This window comes from Carassius auratus, chromosome 29 (genome assembly GCF_003368295.1).
Source record: "Carassius auratus strain Wakin chromosome 29, ASM336829v1, whole genome shotgun sequence".
Lineage (NCBI taxonomy): Eukaryota > Metazoa > Chordata > Actinopteri > Cypriniformes > Cyprinidae > Carassius > Carassius auratus.
The window spans coordinates 3,595,089-3,615,875 of NC_039271.1; the positions used below are offsets into that span (position 1 = coordinate 3,595,089).

Consider the following 20,787-nt stretch of genomic DNA (forward strand, 5'->3'; position numbering starts at 1 on the left):
CATCTTCAAGTTAGGAAAGCCACTGGAGCCACAGGTTTGCGAGGGTTTGTTTGGCGTGTAGTGTAGCTGTACGATGCTCATGACGAGTCTGTAGACGGTAAACTCCACGCCGCTCTGCTCTTGTGCTGATGAACACCGAGGCTTCTCTCAGACCAGCTCAGACAAACATGAAGATTCGCTGAAAATATCCTCCCTCAGTTCATCTGAGATCAGGAGGAGTGTGCGTCTTCATCAGGTTTGGAGAAATGTCTCATGCTGTGGATTATTGTGATGTTTTCATCAGCTGTTAGGACTCTCATTCTGACGGCACCCATTCACTGCAGAGCATCCACTGATGAGACACTGATGAAGACACACACTCAACCTGATCTCAGATGAACTGAGGGGAGGATATTTTGGCTGAACTGTTCCTCTAACACGAGTGTGTGTGTGTGTGTGTGTGTGTGTGCAGGTGAACAGATCCAGAGTTCCTCAGGTCGGCAGAGATCTGTTGAGATGAAAATCTTTAAGCATTAGAGCACTTGCAATAAATCTGCTGCATTCAACAGCACTGCACCCCATCCTCCTCACACGTACAGAGTGTGTGTGTGTGTGTGTGTGTGTTACCTGTGTGTGTGTGAGTCTCCAGAGCTCTGACCGCTACAGGACGAGGTCTTCAGACACACAGAAGAACCTTTCGTGTCTTTCCCAGACACTCCTGGAAATAGCAGAAGAGGACACAATAATCAGGATCAGTGTGAACACAACCGCAGGTTTAACCCTGTGAAGCCTGACATTTGAAACCTCTTAACTTAATCGAATCATTACACAAAATATGAAAGAAAATCTGAAGTTTTTTGCTTTGCTCCATCAGACTTTTCTGGCTCATATAGTCTGATCTAGTGAGAATATAGAGGAAAGAACAGCTCAATCTGCTGCAGATGCTGATATTTCTATGATGAGATTCTGCTGCTTGTAAATCAGTGAGATCTTTCTAACAGTAGAAATCAGATACTGACACACAATGATCTGAATATCACTCTCTATCTCCAGTAATGAGATGAGATGTAAAGGATCTGCACATATAACACAGTGACAGAGAGCTGAAGAAGTAAAGGCTCCTGGGCGACTCTGACCTGCCAGGTGTTTCTTGATGCCGGGTGTGATGAGCTTCCACACTCTCAGGCTGGGCGTCTGGGACCCGACCGGGATACGGCTGGGCCGAGGCTGCAGCTCACATCTGAGAGAGATCACAGACTCAGAACCCGTCTCTGTCCTTCATCACACCTGTGTCTGACGCTCACCTGCTGTACTCCACAGATGCCAGGATGTCCAGAGACTCCCGCAGCGGCTCCTGAAAAACAGGCCGAGTGCTGTTCACATCCACCAGGCGTCTGATCATGTGTTTCTGAGCTGATTCTCTACCTGTGACAGCAGCGCCTTCCTCTGCTGGGGGGGCGGGGAGGGGGCGGGGCCTCTGAAGGGCTTGCCCCGCCCACCACACGTCTGTCCGGCCGGGTGGAACTCAGGGCTGCTGTTGCCTAAGCAACAAGACAGACAGTTATAAACAAGTTCCATAGTAACCGTGGCAACAGTGGAAGGAGCCCCTTCATTAATATATGTGACAGGATGTGATGTCATAGAGTGGCATTGTAAAGAAAGGTCAAAGGTCACAGAAGCAGTTCAAACAGGATGTTTATTAGAGAAAAGTCAGTTCGTATGCGTCTATCATGTTTCACAAGATACATTTATTAACGAGCACAGCATCATGTGGTTTACAGGAGACGCGTGATTGGCTGCTGACTCTTACACATCCAGAGACAGACGGGACGAGAAAAGCACCAGATTACAGCTTCAGCACAAACACACAGTGAAATAGTGCAGAGGAAGAACACGACACAAGCGTCAGATCACGCCATCTTCACACACAGCTCTGTCTGGACGTGTGCTTCACATCTGGAGGTCTGACATTAGCTGAACGAGTTCTGAGCAGCAAAGAACCTCACACACACACACACACACACACCAGAACGAGCGGATCTCACACACACGTCATATTTCACCCCAAACATAAAGAAACACAGAAGAAATTATATTTGTTTTAAAAAAAGTGAAGTCTATTCTTAGGTCCATTAAATATACCTTTTACTTTTTAGCAAAAAAAATAAATAAATAAAAAATAATAATATTCTGTTTTTTTTATTTTTTATTAAAAACAGCATATTTAACATTTCAAATTTATTAAGACAAATAATTCCATAATACTGCACAATTAAATACAATATATCATTATTTAGCATGTCAGAAGAAAAAAAAACACAGGTTTGAGAGGAAAAGGTGTTTACTGTCATGATAATAATGTCCAAAATCTTCAATGGACCTAAACATGTCAAATATATATATTTAGATGTTATATTAGATCTAATCTCTAATTGGTTTTCTTTTGATTTTGATGTGAAATATGATTGAGAGCCACAAACACAGCGAGTGCGAACTCAGAATAAAGGCTTTCAGATGAAGACAGTGCTCACAAACACAACCACATCAAGCTGTGAGAGAGTAGAAAACACACACACACACACACACACTGATGCTGCAGACCTACAACACATTATTCACTGCTTCATCCTCATGATATACATTCACTCTCAACACAAGAAGCTACAAAGGTGCCGCGGCCTTCAGCAGGTCTGAAACATCTCGTCTGATTCTTACTAGTGTCTGATTTCTGCAGCTTTCTCAAGAACATGATCACATTTCAACCCAAAAGCAGAATGTTTGGTGACATTTTCATGGCAATCTTCTCATTACTGTACTTCAAAGACACACGATTCTCATTACTCAGAAGTAAACATTTGGTTGCACTGCAGCAATTAAAATCAGAGGTAAACGTGTTTAATGGTCTTTATAATGCATAAAAATAAAAATAAATAGAAAAAAAGATTATAGAATGCTTGACTCTCTAAAATAACAGAACTAGTAATGAAAGTTTTTAGTAATGAAAACTAGAAATGCGTTTGCCATGGAAATAATGCTATTAAAAAAAAAAACAGTTTTCATTTTCTTTATGCAAATTTTTTGTAGGAATTCAACCATTCAATAGTTATTGTTTATCGTGAAAATAATGCCATAAAATAAAATGCATGCTAAAGAAGAAAACAAAAATGCTACATTGTTATTATTTTGGGCTGAAATGTGCTGTATTTTCTTGAGATTAACTCATAATCGTGTGCAGTTTGAGCTCATATTCAATGAAAATAGAATCGAAGGCCTCATTAACACTAGATTTAATCATAATAAATAAAATCTTTCTTATTAAATGAACATCTCTAATAATCTTTTCAGGTGCTACATGGGAAAGAACATCAAAGGATGTAAAATCCAACATAAAAAATAAGAATAAAAAGAAAACTTCAGTCCACACACACACACACACACACAGGCAGTGAGGGGGGTCACTGCGGCGCGGGCCCCGGGGCCGTCCTGCTGTCGCTGAGGTAGGCCTGCAGGGGGGGCAGTTTGGAGAGCAGGCTGGGGCGGGGCATGGCCTGCAGGGAGGGCAGGATCTGAGCCAGGCTGGGCGGCTGGAGCGAGTACAGACCTGCCATACTGATGGAGCAGGGGCCCGGGGCCCCCGAGGACGAGGAGGACGGGGAGGAAGACGAGGAGGAGGAGGGCGAGGGGGGGGGACGTGTGGGGGCCGGCTGCTGCCGCAGGGAGAGCCGCTGGTGCTGATGATGTGGACGCCTCTTCTCCTGAGCTTTAGACTCTACAAAACACAGAGAGGCATCAGACACAGACCACAGCAAACACACAAACACACAGCTAAGCAGCTACGCTAACATATGAGGCTCGCTGCTGCCACACAATTAAAATATTACAACAGGTGATTACAACTATTTACTGCACAAGTCAGACTTCATCTCTATGTCTTATAATTCAGATTAACTCTCATAATTCAGTTTATCTCATAATCAAGTTTAAATCTCAATTCAGTTTATATCTCTCAATTCAGTTTATATCTCATAATTCAGTTTATATCTCATAATCCAGAGTTTATATCTCTCAATTCAGTTTCTATCTCATAATCCAGAATTTATATCTCATAATTCAGTTTATATCTCCCAATTCAGTTTATCGCTCTCAATTCAGTTTATCTCTCTCAATTCAGTTTATATCTCATAATTCAGTTTATATCTCCCAATTCAGTTTATCTCTCTCAATTCAGTTTATATATCATAATTCAGTTTATATCTCCCAATTCAGTTTATCGCTCTCAATTCAGTTTATCTCTCTCAATTCAGTTTATATCTCTCAATTCAGTTTATATCTCATAATTCAGTTTATCTCTCTCAATTCAGTTTATATATCATAATTCAGTTTATATCTCATAATTCAGTTTATATCTCTCAATTCAGTTTATATCTCTCAATTCAGTTTATATCTCATAATTCAGTTTATATCTCATAATTCAGTTTATAACTCTCAATTCAGTTTATATCTCATAATTCAGTTTATATCTCTCAATTCAGTTTATATATCATAATTCAGAGTTTATCTCTCTCAATTCAGTTTCTATATCATAATTCAGTTTATATCTCTCAATTCAGTTTATATCTCTCAATTAAGTTTATATCTCATAATCCAGAGTTTACATCTCATAATTCAGTTTATATCTCTCAATTCAGTTTATATATCATAATTCAGTTTATATTTCATAATCCAGAGTTGATATCTCATAATTCAGTTTATATCTCATAATCCAGAGTTTATGTCTCTCAATTCAGTTTATCTCTCTCAATTCAGTTTATATCTCATAATCCAGAGTTTATATCTCATAATTCAGTTTATATCTCTCAATTCAGTTTATATCTCATAATCCAGAGTTTATATCTCATAATTCAGTTTATATCTCTCAATTCAGTTTATATCTCATAATCCAGAGTTTATATCTCATAATTCAGTTTATATCTCTCAATTTAGTTTATATCTCATAATCCAGAGTTTATATCTCTCAATTCAGTTTATATCTCATAATCCAGAGTTTATCTCTCTCAATTCAGTTTATATCTCATAATCCAGAGTTTATATCTCATAATTCAGTTTATATCTCTCAATTCAGTTTATATCTCATAATCCAGAGTTTATATCTCTCAATTCAGTTTATATCTCATAATCCAGAGTTTATATCTCTCAATTCAGTTTATATCTCATAATCCAGAGTTTATATCTCTCAATTCAGTTTATATCTCATAATTCAGTTTATATCTCTCAATTCAGTTTATATCTCATAATTCAGTTTATATCTCATAATCCAGAGTTTATGTCTCTCAATTCAGTTTATCTCTCTCAATTCAGTTTATATCTCATAATCCAGAGTTTATGTCTCTCAATTCAGTTTATCTCTCTCAATTCAGTTTATATCTCATAATCCAGAGTTTATATCTCTCAATTCAGTTTATATCTCATAATCCAGAGTTTATCTCTCTCAATTCAGTTTATATCTCATAATCCAGAGTTTATATCTCATAATCCAGAGTTTATATCTCTCAATTCAGTTTATATCTCATAATCCAGAGTTTATATCTCTCAATTCAGTTTATATCTCATAATCCAGAGTTTATATCTCTCAATTCAGTTTATATCTCATAATCCAGAGTTTATATCTCTCAATTCAGTTTATATCTCATAATCCAGAGTTTATATCTCTCAATTCAGTTTATATCTCATAATTCAGTTTATATCTCTCAATTCAGTTTATATCTCATAATTCAGTTTATATCTCATAATCCAGAGTTTATGTCTCTCAATTCAGTTTATCTCTCTCAATTCAGTTTATATCTCATAATCCAGAGTTTATCTCTCTCAATTCAGTTTATATATCATAATCCAGAGTTTATATCTCATAATTCAGTTTATATCTCTCAATTCAGTTTATATCTCATAATCCAGAGTTTATATCTCTCAATTCAGTTTATATCTCATAATCCAGAGTTTATATCTCTCAATTCAGTTTATATCTCATAATCCAGAGTTTATATCTCTCAATTCAGTTTATATCTCATAATCCAGAGTTTATATCTCTCAATTCAGTTTATATCTCATAATCCAGAGTTTATATCTCTCAATTCAGTTTATATCTCATAATCCAGAGTTTATATCTCTCAATTCAGTTTATATCTCATAATTCAGTTTATATCTCTCAATTCAGTTTATATCTCATAATTCAGTTTATATCTCATAATCCAGAGTTTATGTCTCTCAATTCAGTTTATCTCTCTCAATTCAGTTTATATCTCATAATCCAGAGTTTATGTCTCTCAATTCAGTTTATCTCTCTCAATTCAGTTTATATATCATAATCCAGAGTTGATATCTCATAATTCAGTTTATATCTCTCAATTCAGTTTATATCTCATAATCCAGAGTTTATCTCTCTCAATTCAGTTTATGTCTCATAATCCAGAGTTTATATCTCTCAATTCAGTTTATATCTCATAATCCAGAGTTTATATCTCTCAATTCAGTTTATATCTCATAATCCAGAGTTTATATCTCTCAATTCAGTTTATATCTCATAATTCAGTTTATATCTCATTAATCAGAGTTTAGTTCTCATAATTCAGTTTATATCTGTCAATTAAGTTTATATTTCTCAATTTCAGAGTTTATATCATAATATTAATATCATTATCTTATAATTCAGTTCATATCTCAAAATCTTATAAAGACATAAAACAATGACAGTATATAAATAAAAGCAGGTTTGGGAAACGCTGCACTAAACACAGATTGAGTTCCTCCAGCACCAGCTTGTGCTGTTCTTCATAATAAACAGACACACAGGGTTTAAAGAGAGTTTCCCGCTTTGTAATTACAACTGTTTGGAGGTGTTCATGTGCATTCATCGTAAATATGATCAATCCGACATGATCTGAAAGCACCATATCCCACACACAGATAAGCGGTGTGCTCTGACCTCTGACGGGCCCCAGGCTCCGGTGTGAGGGCCGCTGTGATGCAGGGCCAGACGTGCTGCAGCCGAAGGTGAAGCTGGGAGAACTCTTGAGCTGAGGAGACGTCTGCCGGCTCCCGGGAACGCTGCTGTTACTGCGCGTCCGGATCAGGGAGTTCTCCGAGGCAGACATGCTCAGACTTCTGAGAAAACACACAGCACAGCGGGAAAAAGCTTCGCATCAATACATCTGTTCATATGCCTGGTGTAAAATACGAATTTGCAAAGAGATAAAAAGAAAACTGAACAAAAGTTATTAATGAGTCAATAAACACAAAACTGAATGAGCTCAGCAAATAAATAAGTAAATGTAGAACACATGAGATGACTGATGGGTTAAGCGTTCTCACGCAGGTTTGGGCGGGCTGCTGGACTTGGTGGTGTTCCTGCGGTGGTTGGAGGCGAGGCCCTTGCTGTTCCTCACGTGTTTGAGGATGGAGGCGCGCAGGTTCATCAGACTGCTGTGTTCAGACAGAACCAGCCGTGGCCACGGGTTACACTCCTGCATGTCCAGTGCTGCGATGGCCACCGCGCGCCCCACCTGCTCGTACACCTGCGGCGTGTATTTGGGCGGGAAGCTGGGCGGCGGGGGGGGCGTGGCTCGGCCGTTATCGTGACAGGCGGGGGGGATGCTGTTCACCGAGCGGCCCGTGTTGTAGTTGCACTCCAGTGTGTAGCTGAAGACAGAAAGCACACAGGTTTGTTCACACACACACACACACACACACACACCCGTCTCTGGGTCAGTACCTGTGGATCAGGCCGATGGCTTTGTGAATGGCCACTCGCCCGCTGCCCTCCTTCGACTGACCGTCACGTTTGTCTCGAGCGTACATGTTCTTCTCGGAGAAATTACAGCCCAGGAAATCAAAGTGAGCACAGTTTAACGAGATCAGCTTCGGATACAACATGTTCTCCACCTGCGGAAACAAGACAATGATCCATTTCAAATATCTGACTCCATGTAAAACACTTTAAAAGATCACATTTAATACTTTAACAATTAATGCATTTTTATGAGGCTAAAAAAAATTTAACAAATGAACAAAAAACACTGTTACTGTGTTTTACTCTATACACACACACACACACACATTCACATACACTCTGATACACACACACCCACACAAACACTCATTCACTCACTCACACACAAACACACACACACACACACACAAACACACACACACACACACACACTCACTCACACACACACTCTCTCTCTCTCTCTCTCACACACACACACACACACCTGCTGACTCTCGTCCGGCAGGTTGTTGCCGTACATGAAGCATCCTCTCTTGGAGGCGTGTCCGTGCAGGTCTATATAATAGGCCACGCCGCTCTCCTGGGGCGGGATCTGCTCAGAGGGGGCGGGGTTTGTCACACCTGGTGCTTCGGCTCTGCTGGGCGTGGTTTCGTTCTCATCACAGGGCCCCGCCTCCCTCTCGACTCCGCCCTTCTCCCAGCTCTCCTCCAGCTGCATGGGGATCTCAGAGAGGTCAAGGGTCGGTCCGTCCCCTTGCTCTGCCTCATTGCGCAGGTTGAGACTGTGCTCTAGCTCGGTGGGCGTGGTCACAGGAGGGGTGGTGTTTGATTGGTTGGAGGATTTGAGGGCGGAGGGTGTGCTGTTGCCGAGGCGATTGTGTATGTGATGGTAGAGCAGCAGAGATTTGGCTCCGTAGATGGACGGATGCAGATCTGGACTCGGGTTCAAATACTGTCTGTTCAGATTCACACCGCGCGAGTCCGTCCTGCACACACACACACACACACACACACACACACACACACACACATACACACACACACACACACACACTCTTGCATTTAGAACACTTAAAATAATTAATTACATTTCAAAGAAGCAAATATAAGTAAAAAAATTATTTTAAAATAATTTACATGTCAGTTCAAATAAATAATTTTATATAAAACATTTTGAATAACTAATTAAATATAAAACCCTTGAAACACTTAAAAAGGTTGATTAAATTTAAAATAGCTTAAAGTAATTCATTTTATAACATCTAACATATCTAATTTAATGTATATAATTAAAAATAATCAGTTAATTTTTAAGACAAATAAAGTAACTGATTTAACAAAATAATTAAAATTATACAATTTAAAAAGTAAAATTACCGAATTAATTAAATCTAGTCGTTTAACAATTAATAAGTTATATGGTTTAAAAAATAAGGTTGAAATGGCAAGTTTGCGAAGAGATGGTCCTTAATGTTCAATAAACAGGAGACTGAGAGAGCTCCCAGGTGACCTCTGACCTGTAGTGACCCCTGACGACCCCGTCGGGGTTCAGCATGGGAATGAGTTTGAAGACGAACATCCTGCGGAGCGTCTGAGCGCGAGGATCGTCCGGACTCAAGATGAAGTTCAGGAAGCCGTTAAAAACAAAACTAGACGGCGTCTCACCGGGATGAACACGACTGCTGAGAAAAAACACCTGGACACACACACACACACACACACACACACGGGAGTCACGTGTGTGATCCGATCCACGTGGTGTAATCAGCAGCGGATCACGTCAGGAGTGAAGGTCCGTTACCCGTTTGCCGCTGAAGCCGTGAGCTCGAGGCGTGCCGAGGTCTGGGAAGAGTCTGTCCAGCCGCGGCTCCCTCTCGTCCAGCAGACCGTGACACGACGACACCGTGATCAGATCCACACGCTGACCGTCCAGAGAGTGACACAGCAGCTCACGGTGATAGTAGATGCTCTCCAGCGGACTGCAGACGCACAAACACACACAGACATTAATGTGGTTTATGTAAAAATATATAATGTGTGTGTGTGTGTGTGTGTGTGTGTATCATATCAGGACACAACTCTGTATAATGACATGGGTATGACACAGGTATTACAAGGAGAGGGAGACTTATGAGGACATAACCCATGTCCCCATTTTTCAAAACACTTATAAATCATACAGAATGAGTTTTTTTGAGAAAGTAAAAATGCACAAAGTTTCCTGTGAGGGTTAGGGTTAGGTGTAGGGTTGGTGAAGGGACATAGAATATACAGTTTGTACAGAATAAAAACCATTACACCTATGGGATGAACACACTTTACACTAAAACAAACATGTGTGTGCGTGTGTGTGTGTGTGTACCTGCAGGTGTGTGTGTGTGTGTGTGTGTGTGTATGTACCTGCAGGTGTGTGTGTGTGTGTGTGTACCTTCAGGTGTGTGTGTGTGTGTACCTGCAGGTGTGTGTGGCGCTCAGGAGCCGCTGGTCCAGCTGAAGCAGCATGTCCTGACACTCCGTGTAAGAGAAGGGATAACAGAAGGAGAAGTAGGTGGTGACGCCGCGCACCTCCAGCACACGATGAACGAACGACAGGACGAACTGACTGTCTGACATCTGCACACACACACACACACACACACACACACAGTTACTCACAGCTGGATCACAGCAGCACATTATTAAAGACGGCTCTGTGTCTGCACCTCAAACGTGGGTCTGTCGCGGACTCTCTCCCAGCGTGCTCGGACAGGAAGTGAGCGCACCAGTGGCGTCATGCCCTGAGAGTAAAGCTTGCTCTGTTTGTTCATGTTCATCATGTTGATCTTCAGCAGTTTGCCCGGCAACATCCCACGAACACTGAAGTAAAACCACGACCTGACAAAAAACATTGAAATAAACACCATTCAGATGTTAGCTTGGGGCTAGCTGTTAAAGAGACCTGACTGATTCTGAGTTTATTCTGACGGATGTCATGATTCATCTCTCTACCGGTTGCCGTTCTCGAACTCGGTGCTGGCGCAGTCTGGTTTGGTCCAGACGTTGAACTCGTGGTCGGGCTGCGTCTGCGCCGAAGCTTCGGGTTCGGATCGCTCCACTCGCTCCACACGCCCCAGATTCCCCGAGTCGAAGCTGGAGCTGAACACGATGCTCCCGAAGCGGAACTCCATGACGGGACGGACGCTCACGCAGCGCTGAGACGCTTCATCTCCACACCTGAGCATCACAGACAACACACACCGTCAGTGACCTCTGACCCCAACACCAGCGTTCAGATCCTGTGTCTGCTCTCCTGAAACCAATCCTGTGACGATCACACACATACACACACACTCTCTCTCTCTCTCTCTCTCACACACAAACACACACACAAACACACACACTCTCTCTCTCTCTCTCACACACACACACACACACACACAAACACACAAACACACACTCTCACATGACAACAGATGAGGTTTGACGTACTGTGAGTTCATCACATTTCACACACAAAACCTCCACCGGTGTAACATTTCTGTGGCATTACAGAATGCACACTTTATTTTTAGTTATTCTGTTGCACATTTTGCATTATTTGCTTATTTTCAGGTTTTAAATGTTAAAAACCACAAAATATGTTTATTGCACATCACATCATTTTTATTTTTAAATGATAAACTACATATTTATTACACATTTTTCATTATTTTTATTGTTTTAAATTTTCAATAAACACTTTATATTTATTTAAATGTCAAACATACGATATATTATTTTGCACATTTGCAGTATTGATTTTTTTAATACTGAATACACACTATATGTTTGTAAATGTTTCATTGAAAATGTTGCATTATTATTCAATTTTTAATTTTAAATAAACATGATTTTTTGCATTATTCTCATAAACACACACACACATATAGTTGTCGCTGGTTTGGGGCGATATGATCGTAGTAATACCGTGATGTAACGTAAGTAACGTAACGTCACTCGTCATGTCTGACTGTAGTTTTCATCTGAAACCATCCCTGTACCGTGGTACGCTTTTGTATGTGACATAACGTGATTGAGACATGTTATACAATCATTCTTGATCACTTACCAAATCATAAACACAGGACAGTCTCTGAGTTCCACTGTAGCTAGTGTTAGTTAGCATTCGCTAGCTTTACTGCAGCTATTTCTTGACAAAATCAGCATTGATGTCTGACAAAACACCTCTGAGGCGAGCAGCAAAGAGATCTTAACACAAATCAAAGCAAGCATGCGTTTGTCATCGCTGTGTTGAGAATAAATACCTGCGTTTATTCCTTCCTCGTCAGAGATCACTAGGCGACTCTTTAAACCCAAACAAAGCCTCATCAGCAGCGCGACTCACAGGAAAAGCGATCTGACCGCTGATTGGCTCGCGTGCACAGCGCAGCGGCAGCTGATTGGCTCGCCCAACAGCTCCGCGAGCAGTGATTGGTTGGTTTGATTCCAAGGACGTAGTAACAGGAAACAGCTTGCAAACCATAATAAAACAATCTTAGATTGGTCTTGTTTCAATACTAGTCGAGTTTTTTTTTACGATTTTATCATAATTATTGCTCATTTCCGTTTATAACACCCAAGCTCAAGATTCTATCTATAGCTTTTTAATTTATAATGCATCGCAAGTTAGCGTTATGAAAATAGTTGAGGATGTGGGATGGGCCTGCTCTTTTCATATCATATTTTATATATATATGTGTGTGTGTGTGTGTGTTCGTTTGAATAAAACTTTTTACATTTGACGTATATTTTTTTGATCAGATAAATTAAATCTGCTAAATCATATCAATCAAATCATATCCCACATACACAGAAAAACACATATTTGAAGAAAGTTTTTATTAATTTTATTTAAACATAAACACGTAGTATGCTTTTTTTGAAAATAATAAACACAAAATAAATATAAATCAACCACTGATCTAGTGAAATCAACATAATTTATAACAGCGCTTTGTGGGAGCGTCGCGTCACAGAGGGCAGAGCGTCGCGTCATTTAAAGGGGAAGCTCACGCGTCAAAGAGTAACAAAGGCGATGCATTCTGATTACTTTTATGTGACTGATGATCAAGCTTTTGAATGTAGTTTGGGGGGAAAAAAAAGTTTGACTGAAATAATAATGCAAAAACTGACACTTTAAATCAATGTTTCAAACAACTTAACAAAAACAGATAAAAGTCTTAAAATAGTCCTTGATGATAAATGCAATACAATTGATTTATGTGTGATGACAATTTCTTAGCAACTGGGGATTGCACAAACGTGTTAATATAGGGCTATACAGACCTCTAGTGGATACATAATGGTATTACAGATGATAAATTCTGCAAAATGTATATCTTAATAAATAATGAGTTCGGTTTTTATACTATATTAGAAAGCGTTCGCGAAATTTAGTCTTGGATGTCCAAACAGCTGGAAACTGCCCTGTATTCCACTATAAACACTGGTTGAGCTGGTTAATGTTGCGGTTGTCCAGGAAAGACATTACCATTAGAATCGTTTCCCAGTTAAACCAGTTCTTCTGGCTTGGTTTGTTCTGTAGAATGCATGTGTTCTTATCGTTATCTTAACCTTCTTTACTCGACTGAATCAAACTCCGCACATTTAACAAGTTGTGAATAATAATAAGGAAAAAAAATAAAAAATTTCCTCCTTCGAGCCGGATTCGAACCAGCGACCTAAGGATTTCAGCGTATTCGCCTCTACAGTCCTCCGCTCTACCAACTGAGCTATCGAAGGGGACAGAAAACATGTTTCATAATATGAAACTTACAGTACGTTAGGGTTAGAATGAAAAATTCTTTTGACAAATACTAAGATTAAACATATTGTGCTCTTTCAACTGTGTCCATGTGATAAGGGCATGTGCCTAAAATAAATGTTATAAACTTAGTTCGCGGGGATTGGTTTGCCATTTAATAGAACGAGCAAAAATAGAGATCGTAATGTGATTGGTTTTTAAAAGGTAGAAGACGGTACGTGATTGGTTTTAGAAAGGTAAAATTCGTAACGTGATTGGTTTTTAAAAGGTAGAAGTCGACATACTATTGGGTTAATTTTACAGACTTGTGGTTGTTAGGTGTGGATTTATGGACTCGTATTTTTAGTTACAAACGTCTCCATGATGGATTTGTTTCTTACAAATACGTAGCTTGTGGATATATATAAGACTCAAAACCACAACCCTAGGGTTAGGAGTCAAACTCTATAACCACTAGGCCACGACTTCCCTAAAGAGCTAGATCTCTCCATCGGGGAATCGAACCCCGGTCTTCCGCGTAAAGTGCTTAACACTACGGATACAATATATTTGTGTCCACACGATTTCGTGGCGCTGTTTCGCATCTTTCGTGGCGGGGAATTCAAACAGTGGATACTCATCTGTCAATCATTCGCTCTGAAGAAGAGGAGACCACTGATCTATAATATATATAGATCAGTGGAGGAGACGCGTTTTACGATCGGAGATTTCTTCACGAAATTGTTTTGTTTGAACAACAAACGCTGCCTACTTCGGCTGCCTAGCTGCTTTCTATTTGAATATACTGTAATTTATTTCTCCGCTGTATTTTCAGCATCATTAATTTCCTCCAGTCTTCAGTGTCACATGATCTTCAGAAATCATTCTGATATGATGATTTACTGCTCAAGAAATATTTATTATTATTAAAATAAATGCAGATCTTTGGCTCTTTCTATTTAAAGAATCATTGGGGTCACAACTGTTTAAAACATTGATAATAATAATAATAATCAGAAATGTTTCTTGAGCAGTAATTAATCATATTATTCTGATTTCTGAAGATCATGTGACACATGTGAACACTGGAGGAATGATGCTGAAAATACAGCGGAGCATCACAGAAATACATTACACTTTAAAATATGTTCAAAATAGAAAGCAGTTATTTTAACTAGTAAAAATATTTCACAATATTATTGCTTTTAATGTATTTTGGATAAAATAAAGGCAAGCTTTTTTTATTGATATTACATTTTATTGATATCTTGCTCAGATATGTAAACACTGAATATAAATAACTGTTACTATTAAACACACATAATTATTTAATGTAACGCATATACTTTTTTCTGTTCTCCACATCTTTATTTTTATATTTGTTGCTGTTGTTTAATAATCTATGATAATTTATGTATAATTATTTTTTTATGTATATTCCCTTACTATAAATAAAATGAAAAACTTAGTTATTGTGAGTTTTATTTATATTTCATATATATGGGTTTTCTGTACACAGTTATACAAATATAAAATTAATATCTCTTTAAAAATAAAGGCTTGAAATATTACCAAAATGTTCTTTTTAATCATCACATTTTTCTATATATTCCCTATTATAATGTATATTTTATTAAGATTTAACATTTTGTACATCCAACAAAAAAACAATTATTACAATATTAATTTTATCCTTTTTCACAAAGTTCGTTTATTATATGTTAATTGTACTTAAAGTGTATCTAGATGAAAAAAGAATACAAACTCAATTTTATGGTATTTGTGGCTGAGACGGGATTCGAACCTCTAATTCTGTGTAATTTATTCGTCCCGCCTCCCTGGAATTTCCTTCATTCCTATTGGATAGTCAGCGCTCTACCCTAATCAGCGACTGGCCCAAACAAGGTAGCCGAAGATATCTGAAATGCAAAAGTGCGGCAAGTCGTCGTCGGTGCTCTACTCTTTGTTGGGTATTTCGATCTGTTAATCGGTGTCTGATGTCTAAGTGCAGCTGTAGAGTGTGAATTAACTTACAAACACACGTCCTTCATTCTCCACTTTTTTATTTTACACAAAACTCCACATGGATGCATGTTTGCAAACGGTTGCCATGACAGCAGGTCAGGAGTGAAAGGGTTAATGACACAGGTCCTGTCAATCAAATAAAAAAGAATGAGAATGAAATATTAAATTAAAACATAGCAGCTAGAAAACTCTGTTTTGTATCGCAGGCCGGTTAACGGTTAGTAATGGCCAAGTTTCTTCCTCTTCGTATTTATTTAGTGTACTTCCCGTATAATGTTAGTTGTTCTTTTTCATGCGGTTTGACGGTTTACTTCAAAAATAAATAAAACTTCCACACCTGCGCTATCAATGATGATTTAAACACACAAACTCTTTTTTCTGTCCTCACATGCGTTTCTGGTCTGATGAAGGATGTATTAAGATCAGGAGCAGGAATAAGAAACTAAATAGTCTTCATGTTGATTTGAAGCTCATTTAATCTGTGTTTTGTCTGGGATTAGATCTGAAGTGTCCAAATCATTGACTGCTACTCAAAACCCCTCTACAGAAAACAAAAGATTGAACATGAAAAATAATGTAAGTGCCAGGCTCTCTAATAAATAAGATGATTGGAGCCCAAATAAAAAACTGTTAACCTTGGCTCTGTGTGTGTCGCTACATCAGTGAGTGTGTGTGTGTGTGTTTGTGTGTGTGAGATAGTGTCACCGCGTCATCATCATCATCATCATCCAGTCGTCTGGTCTCTTCATTAAACTCACAGCCAATAAAACATCAGCTTCACCGCATCACTTCAGAACTCATTAGCATAGACACGCCCCTACTCACTCTATGAACCAATTAGACCACGCCCCTAGTGTCTGCTGGTGGGGGATGGAGTGAAAGAGGGAGAGAAATAAAGAAGGATGACATGATGGAGGAAGGGCAGGCAGAAAGGATGAGGAGGGATCAATATTCATCCTGGTCCCGCGACGGTTCCTCAATCTCCTCGTCCTCCGGAGGAACAAAACCATCCTGAAAACAAAACAAACATCGATAAACCGGACACTGTGTGAAAGCTCGTTTTGTGTAGAAATATAAACTCTGAGGGAAATACAGAGAAAAAAGCCAGAATAGTGAAAAAACTAAACCTGAATTCTGAGATGAAAAAACTGAATAGCGAGAATAAAGTAAATTCAGAAAAAAATTTACAAAAATCTAAATTTGAGAAGAAAAAAAATCAGAACAGCGAGAGAAAAACAAAAAAAAATTTCAATGAAAAAAAATCATAATTCCGATAAAAAAAAATCAGAATTGCAAGAAATCAAACAAAACCTGAATTTAGAAGAAAGTCAGAACTGTGAGATGAACAGTGGCAATGAGATCTATACAGCTGTGTGTATCTGTGATGACCTCTGACCTCTGTGGCGTAGAGCACCTCCATGATTTTGCCGAGGGCAGGGTTGCTGTCGCACTCGTTCTCCTGACAGATCAGCTCGATGTCTCGCAGTTTACCGAAGTAAAAATCTCTCTCCGTTTCCAAACCGTTGACTTTCAGCTTCAGCGCCGTCTGCTGCTCGCACACACACACACACACACACACACACACACACACACACGCACACACACACACACACACACACACACACACACACACACACACGCACACACACACACACACACACACACACACACACGCACACACACACACACGCAAAGTTTTTACTTCAGATTTATTATTTTACTTATTTTTTATTTATTTAGAATTTAATTTAGTATTTATTTCGTCTGTATTCTGAGTTTGTGTGTGTGTGTGTGTGTGTGTGTGTACCTATGTACTCAGACGTCAGCTAAATCTGTCTAAACCTCTCAAACCCCTCTTCTGGACAGGTCTTCTTCTGTATAAATGTCTATCCTGTTTTCGGTGGGTGTTACCTGCTGGTTGAGCTCCATGATCTCGGCGTCTCCGCCTCCGTTCCGTGACATCGGTATGTTCCTCCGTGTTCCGGTGGAGGGGGTGGAGTTTATGGGGCGTGGGGGGATGGGCATAGTTTTGGGGACCGTCGGTGATGTCCGCTGGGGTCCTAAATATGAAACCAAAGTCATTAGCCAATCACAGCACACTGCCTCACGCATCAGCCAATCACAAAGCAGAGGCTCAGTCATCAGCCAATCGCCATCTGAGTTTCAGATCTGTAAGTGGGTCATGAAACACACTTAAAACCCAGAGCCAGAACACACACACACTCTCTCACACCTTCTACAGAGATTCTCTGTGTGTATGTACTGTACTTGACGTGTGTGTGTGTGTGTGTGTGTGTGTGTGTGTGTGTGTGTGTGTGTGTGTGTGTGTGTTACCTGCTGCTCTCTGGTGGGGGGTGACTTCCCCTGGGTTGTGTCCTGGAGGCGTGGCGTCGTGGCTCTGTCGCGCTAACTGAGGATCGTACTCTTTCCCGTCGTAGTTAGCGTCGAAGAACTTCTTAAACCACTGAAGGAACTCGAAGTTGTCCTGAAACCTGCCCTTGACGAGTCTCTCCACAGGAATGATCTGAAACAGCAGAGACACTTCAAAACACTTTAAACGCTGGAGGTTAGGAGACTTTATTCCATAAATACTAGAACTGTAACTTAATAAAAGTATTATTTTAAACACATGCAAATGATTGAAATACTAACAATCAAGGCTTTGTCCGTCTCACCTTGTCCACGTTTATCCTCTTGAAGGCCGTCTGCAGCACTTTGAAGTTTTGGATGTAATCGTGCTCCAGTTTGGCCTGGAACTTGACCCTCTTCAGCAGGATACAGCCGGGGAACAGCATGTCCATGAACTGACAGTAGGCGGCACCTGAGGAACACAAGCGGTCAGCAGCAGCTCTGACCAGCACTGACCAGCACGAGACCCGGCGGACGCTCACCTGAGCCCAGCTGCTCGATCTTGGTGTAGCTGAAGTGCAGCGAGTCGTTGACCCAGGCCAGCATGTCATGTCTGCTCAGGTTCTCGATCGTCATAGACGTGGAGTAAACGTTCACCGCCATCCCACAGCTGCAGATTTATCTTGGGGAATAACTTTGGGATTATGTGCAGGGTCTGATGAAGAGAACATAATTAAATCATAAAAATGGAACATAAAAAAATCGTCCAACTTTTAAAGTAATAAGTAACTTCACATTTATGTTTGTGATTTAATAAGTCCTGCATCAAAGATTTAAAATATGCAGTTTTATTTCTTCAACTCATAGACTGTATAAAAACAGGTTGAACTGCACACACGCAAGCACGCGCACTCACTCATGCACTCACTCAATCACACACACACACACACACACACACACACACACACACACACACACACACACACAGTTATACATTTAAGAGGCTCTCAGATCAGAAAAGGCCAATCCTTCTGTAGCCAGCGGTTTAAATCATTACCATCAGTTCATTTAATTACGAGGATTCCCATAAGTTTACATTCATTTGTGCAAATATTATTAAAAAACATCGAAATGTATCATACTTTGATAGAGAAATCAAATGATACATAAAACACACACACACACACACACACACATATATATATATATATATATATATAATATTTTATGTATAATTTTTTTTACTGTATATTTATGTTACTTGTATTGTTTATTTATACTAGCTCTCTCTCTACACACACAGGTTAGATTAATGTTTGTATAAGCCTTACTATTAGTTAATCTTTAGTATTTTTAGTCATTTTTGTGCTTCACTTTATGTCAGCTAGTTAATTTTCCTTTAGTAACATTATATTTTATTTAAAATGTATTTAAATAAAAAAAGCGTTGAATAGTTTTAGCTATAATAAAAACATTGTTTTGTTGTCTATTGAAACATCACAATCACGTGGGACATATGATTTTAAACAGCTAATAGGCTTTAGGTTACATCACAGTCGTGAATCGTGATTGGTTACTAGCCGCTGTCAGTCAAAGGTGGACCGTTCAGTGGGCGGGGCTTGTTGTTCTATAGAATATTTAATTAGGCAATAAATATTCCGCCATACCGTGACAGAGCTCGAAACTGACCAAAACATTCATTCTACCGCTAAACGTGAATTACAGCTGAACCGCGCGCATGTTAGACGGACGCGCGCGTCTGAAGCGGCCTCCGCGGACTGACGCGTCTCTCTCCGCTATAACCGCAGCCGAGCGTCGTTCACGCCTTCAGTCTCCGGTGCTCGGTGCTCGGTGCTCGAGCAGACACACACTCCAGTAAATCAGGGATGTACTCACGGTTGAGCTGGATGTGTCCCGCTGATGTTCTCCGTGACTGCGCAGTATCTCTCGTGATCCGCGTCTCTGGAAACGCGTGCAGAACGCGTCACGCAAATGCGACCGAACCGGAAGCGCGCGCCTGGGACGCGTTACAGCATACGCAGTGAGAATACACACTTTACTCAGAAATGCACGTTTTTAAGATTAAACCCCATTTCAGCGGACGGAAGGATGGACTGGAGATGTTTGTGAAGTCTCTTCTCTAATGATGGACAGAAACACAACTCGTTTTTGTTATCAGAATGAGACCCCCTCCCTTCTTTTTCCTTTATTTTCTTTTCTATTTTTACATTTATTTTCTATCAACACTACACTATAAAAAAGTTGTACTTTAAATGTTAACTGAAATAAAATCTAAAAAACGTTTCAGATAGTTGCCAAGACAACATTTTTTGTTTTCATTTAGTGTAACCTGATGTACTAAAATTACAAAAACTGAAATAAATTAAAAAATAATAGAGACATAAACACTAATCCAAATAACAAAACATAAAATTAATAATTTAGTTAATTAGTTAATAGAGCGGACATACTGAAGATTACACTTATTTTCATTTTATTATATATATATATATATATATATATATATATATATATATATATATATATATATATATATATATATATAGGAACAATATCTGCCAGAACAATAATAAAAAAATATAAAATCATATGCATAATTGTCTTATTTTCAATTTTTAAAACATGTTCAAACTAAACCTAAATTATTATAATTTTTTTTTTACATTTTAAAATATTTTTTAGGAAACGATGTGCAGCGGTTCTTCTGATGCTGTGTATAAAATAAACTCAACTAAATGAAACAATACAGTTTCTTCCTGCACTTATCCATGTGATGAACACAAGCCTTCTCTCTCTCTTACAAACCGCTTCACAAAGTGCTTTTTCTGAAAAGAAGAGGTTTGTTCTGGTTCTGTGTGAACGGCTTCTC

General features: G+C 39.3%; 2 protein-coding genes and 1 non-coding gene across 6 annotated transcripts; all 3 read right to left on the reverse strand.

The window, feature by feature from the left end:
* Positions 1-300: 300 nt before the first annotated feature.
* On the reverse strand, positions 301-12,127 carry LOC113047877 (cytosolic carboxypeptidase-like protein 5). Of its 3 annotated transcripts, none has more exons than XM_026209225.1 (16): positions 12,046-12,127; positions 10,751-10,975; positions 10,465-10,636; positions 10,215-10,375; positions 9,564-9,741; positions 9,280-9,458; positions 8,247-8,748; positions 7,745-7,914; positions 7,345-7,671; positions 6,959-7,137; positions 3,581-3,748; positions 1,405-1,520; positions 1,284-1,333; positions 1,116-1,219; positions 607-697; positions 301-487 (listed from the first exon to the last, which is right to left on the reverse strand). In XM_026209225.1, the coding sequence occupies exons 2-16, from the start codon at positions 10,927-10,929 to the stop codon at positions 472-474; spliced, it is 2,592 nt and encodes an 863-aa protein (XP_026065010.1). In that variant the 5' UTR covers positions 10,930-10,975; positions 12,046-12,127; the 3' UTR covers positions 301-471. The 3 variants fall into 3 exon arrangements, with proteins under 3 accessions (XP_026065010.1, XP_026065009.1, XP_026065007.1); XM_026209224.1 differs by lacking the exon at positions 12,046-12,127 and adding an exon at positions 11,850-12,032 and having other exon boundaries at positions 6,959-7,134; XM_026209222.1 differs by lacking the exon at positions 12,046-12,127 and adding an exon at positions 11,850-12,031.
* Positions 12,128-13,433: 1,306 nt separating this feature from the next.
* Positions 13,434-13,522, reverse strand: trnay-gua (transfer RNA tyrosine (anticodon GUA)). The gene is given in 2 exon segments: positions 13,434-13,469; positions 13,486-13,522. It is a non-coding gene; the product is annotated as a tRNA-Tyr (tRNA).
* Positions 13,523-15,569: 2,047 nt separating this feature from the next.
* Positions 15,570-20,024, reverse strand: LOC113047880 (microtubule-associated protein RP/EB family member 3-like). Of its 2 annotated transcripts, XR_003276360.1 has the most exons (8): positions 19,794-20,024; positions 18,440-18,612; positions 18,224-18,369; positions 17,883-18,072; positions 17,460-17,608; positions 16,945-17,097; positions 16,374-16,559; positions 15,570-15,674 (listed from the first exon to the last, which is right to left on the reverse strand). XR_003276360.1 is itself a non-coding variant. In XM_026209229.1 (7 exons), exons 2-7 carry the CDS (start codon positions 18,558-18,560, stop codon positions 16,494-16,496), a joined length of 825 nt encoding a protein of 274 aa, XP_026065014.1. In that variant the 5' UTR covers positions 18,561-18,612; positions 19,794-20,024; the 3' UTR covers positions 15,570-16,493. The 2 variants fall into 2 exon arrangements, 1 of the variants encoding a protein (XP_026065014.1); XM_026209229.1 differs by having other exon boundaries at positions 15,570-16,559.
* Between the last annotated feature and the right edge of the window lie 763 nt (positions 20,025-20,787).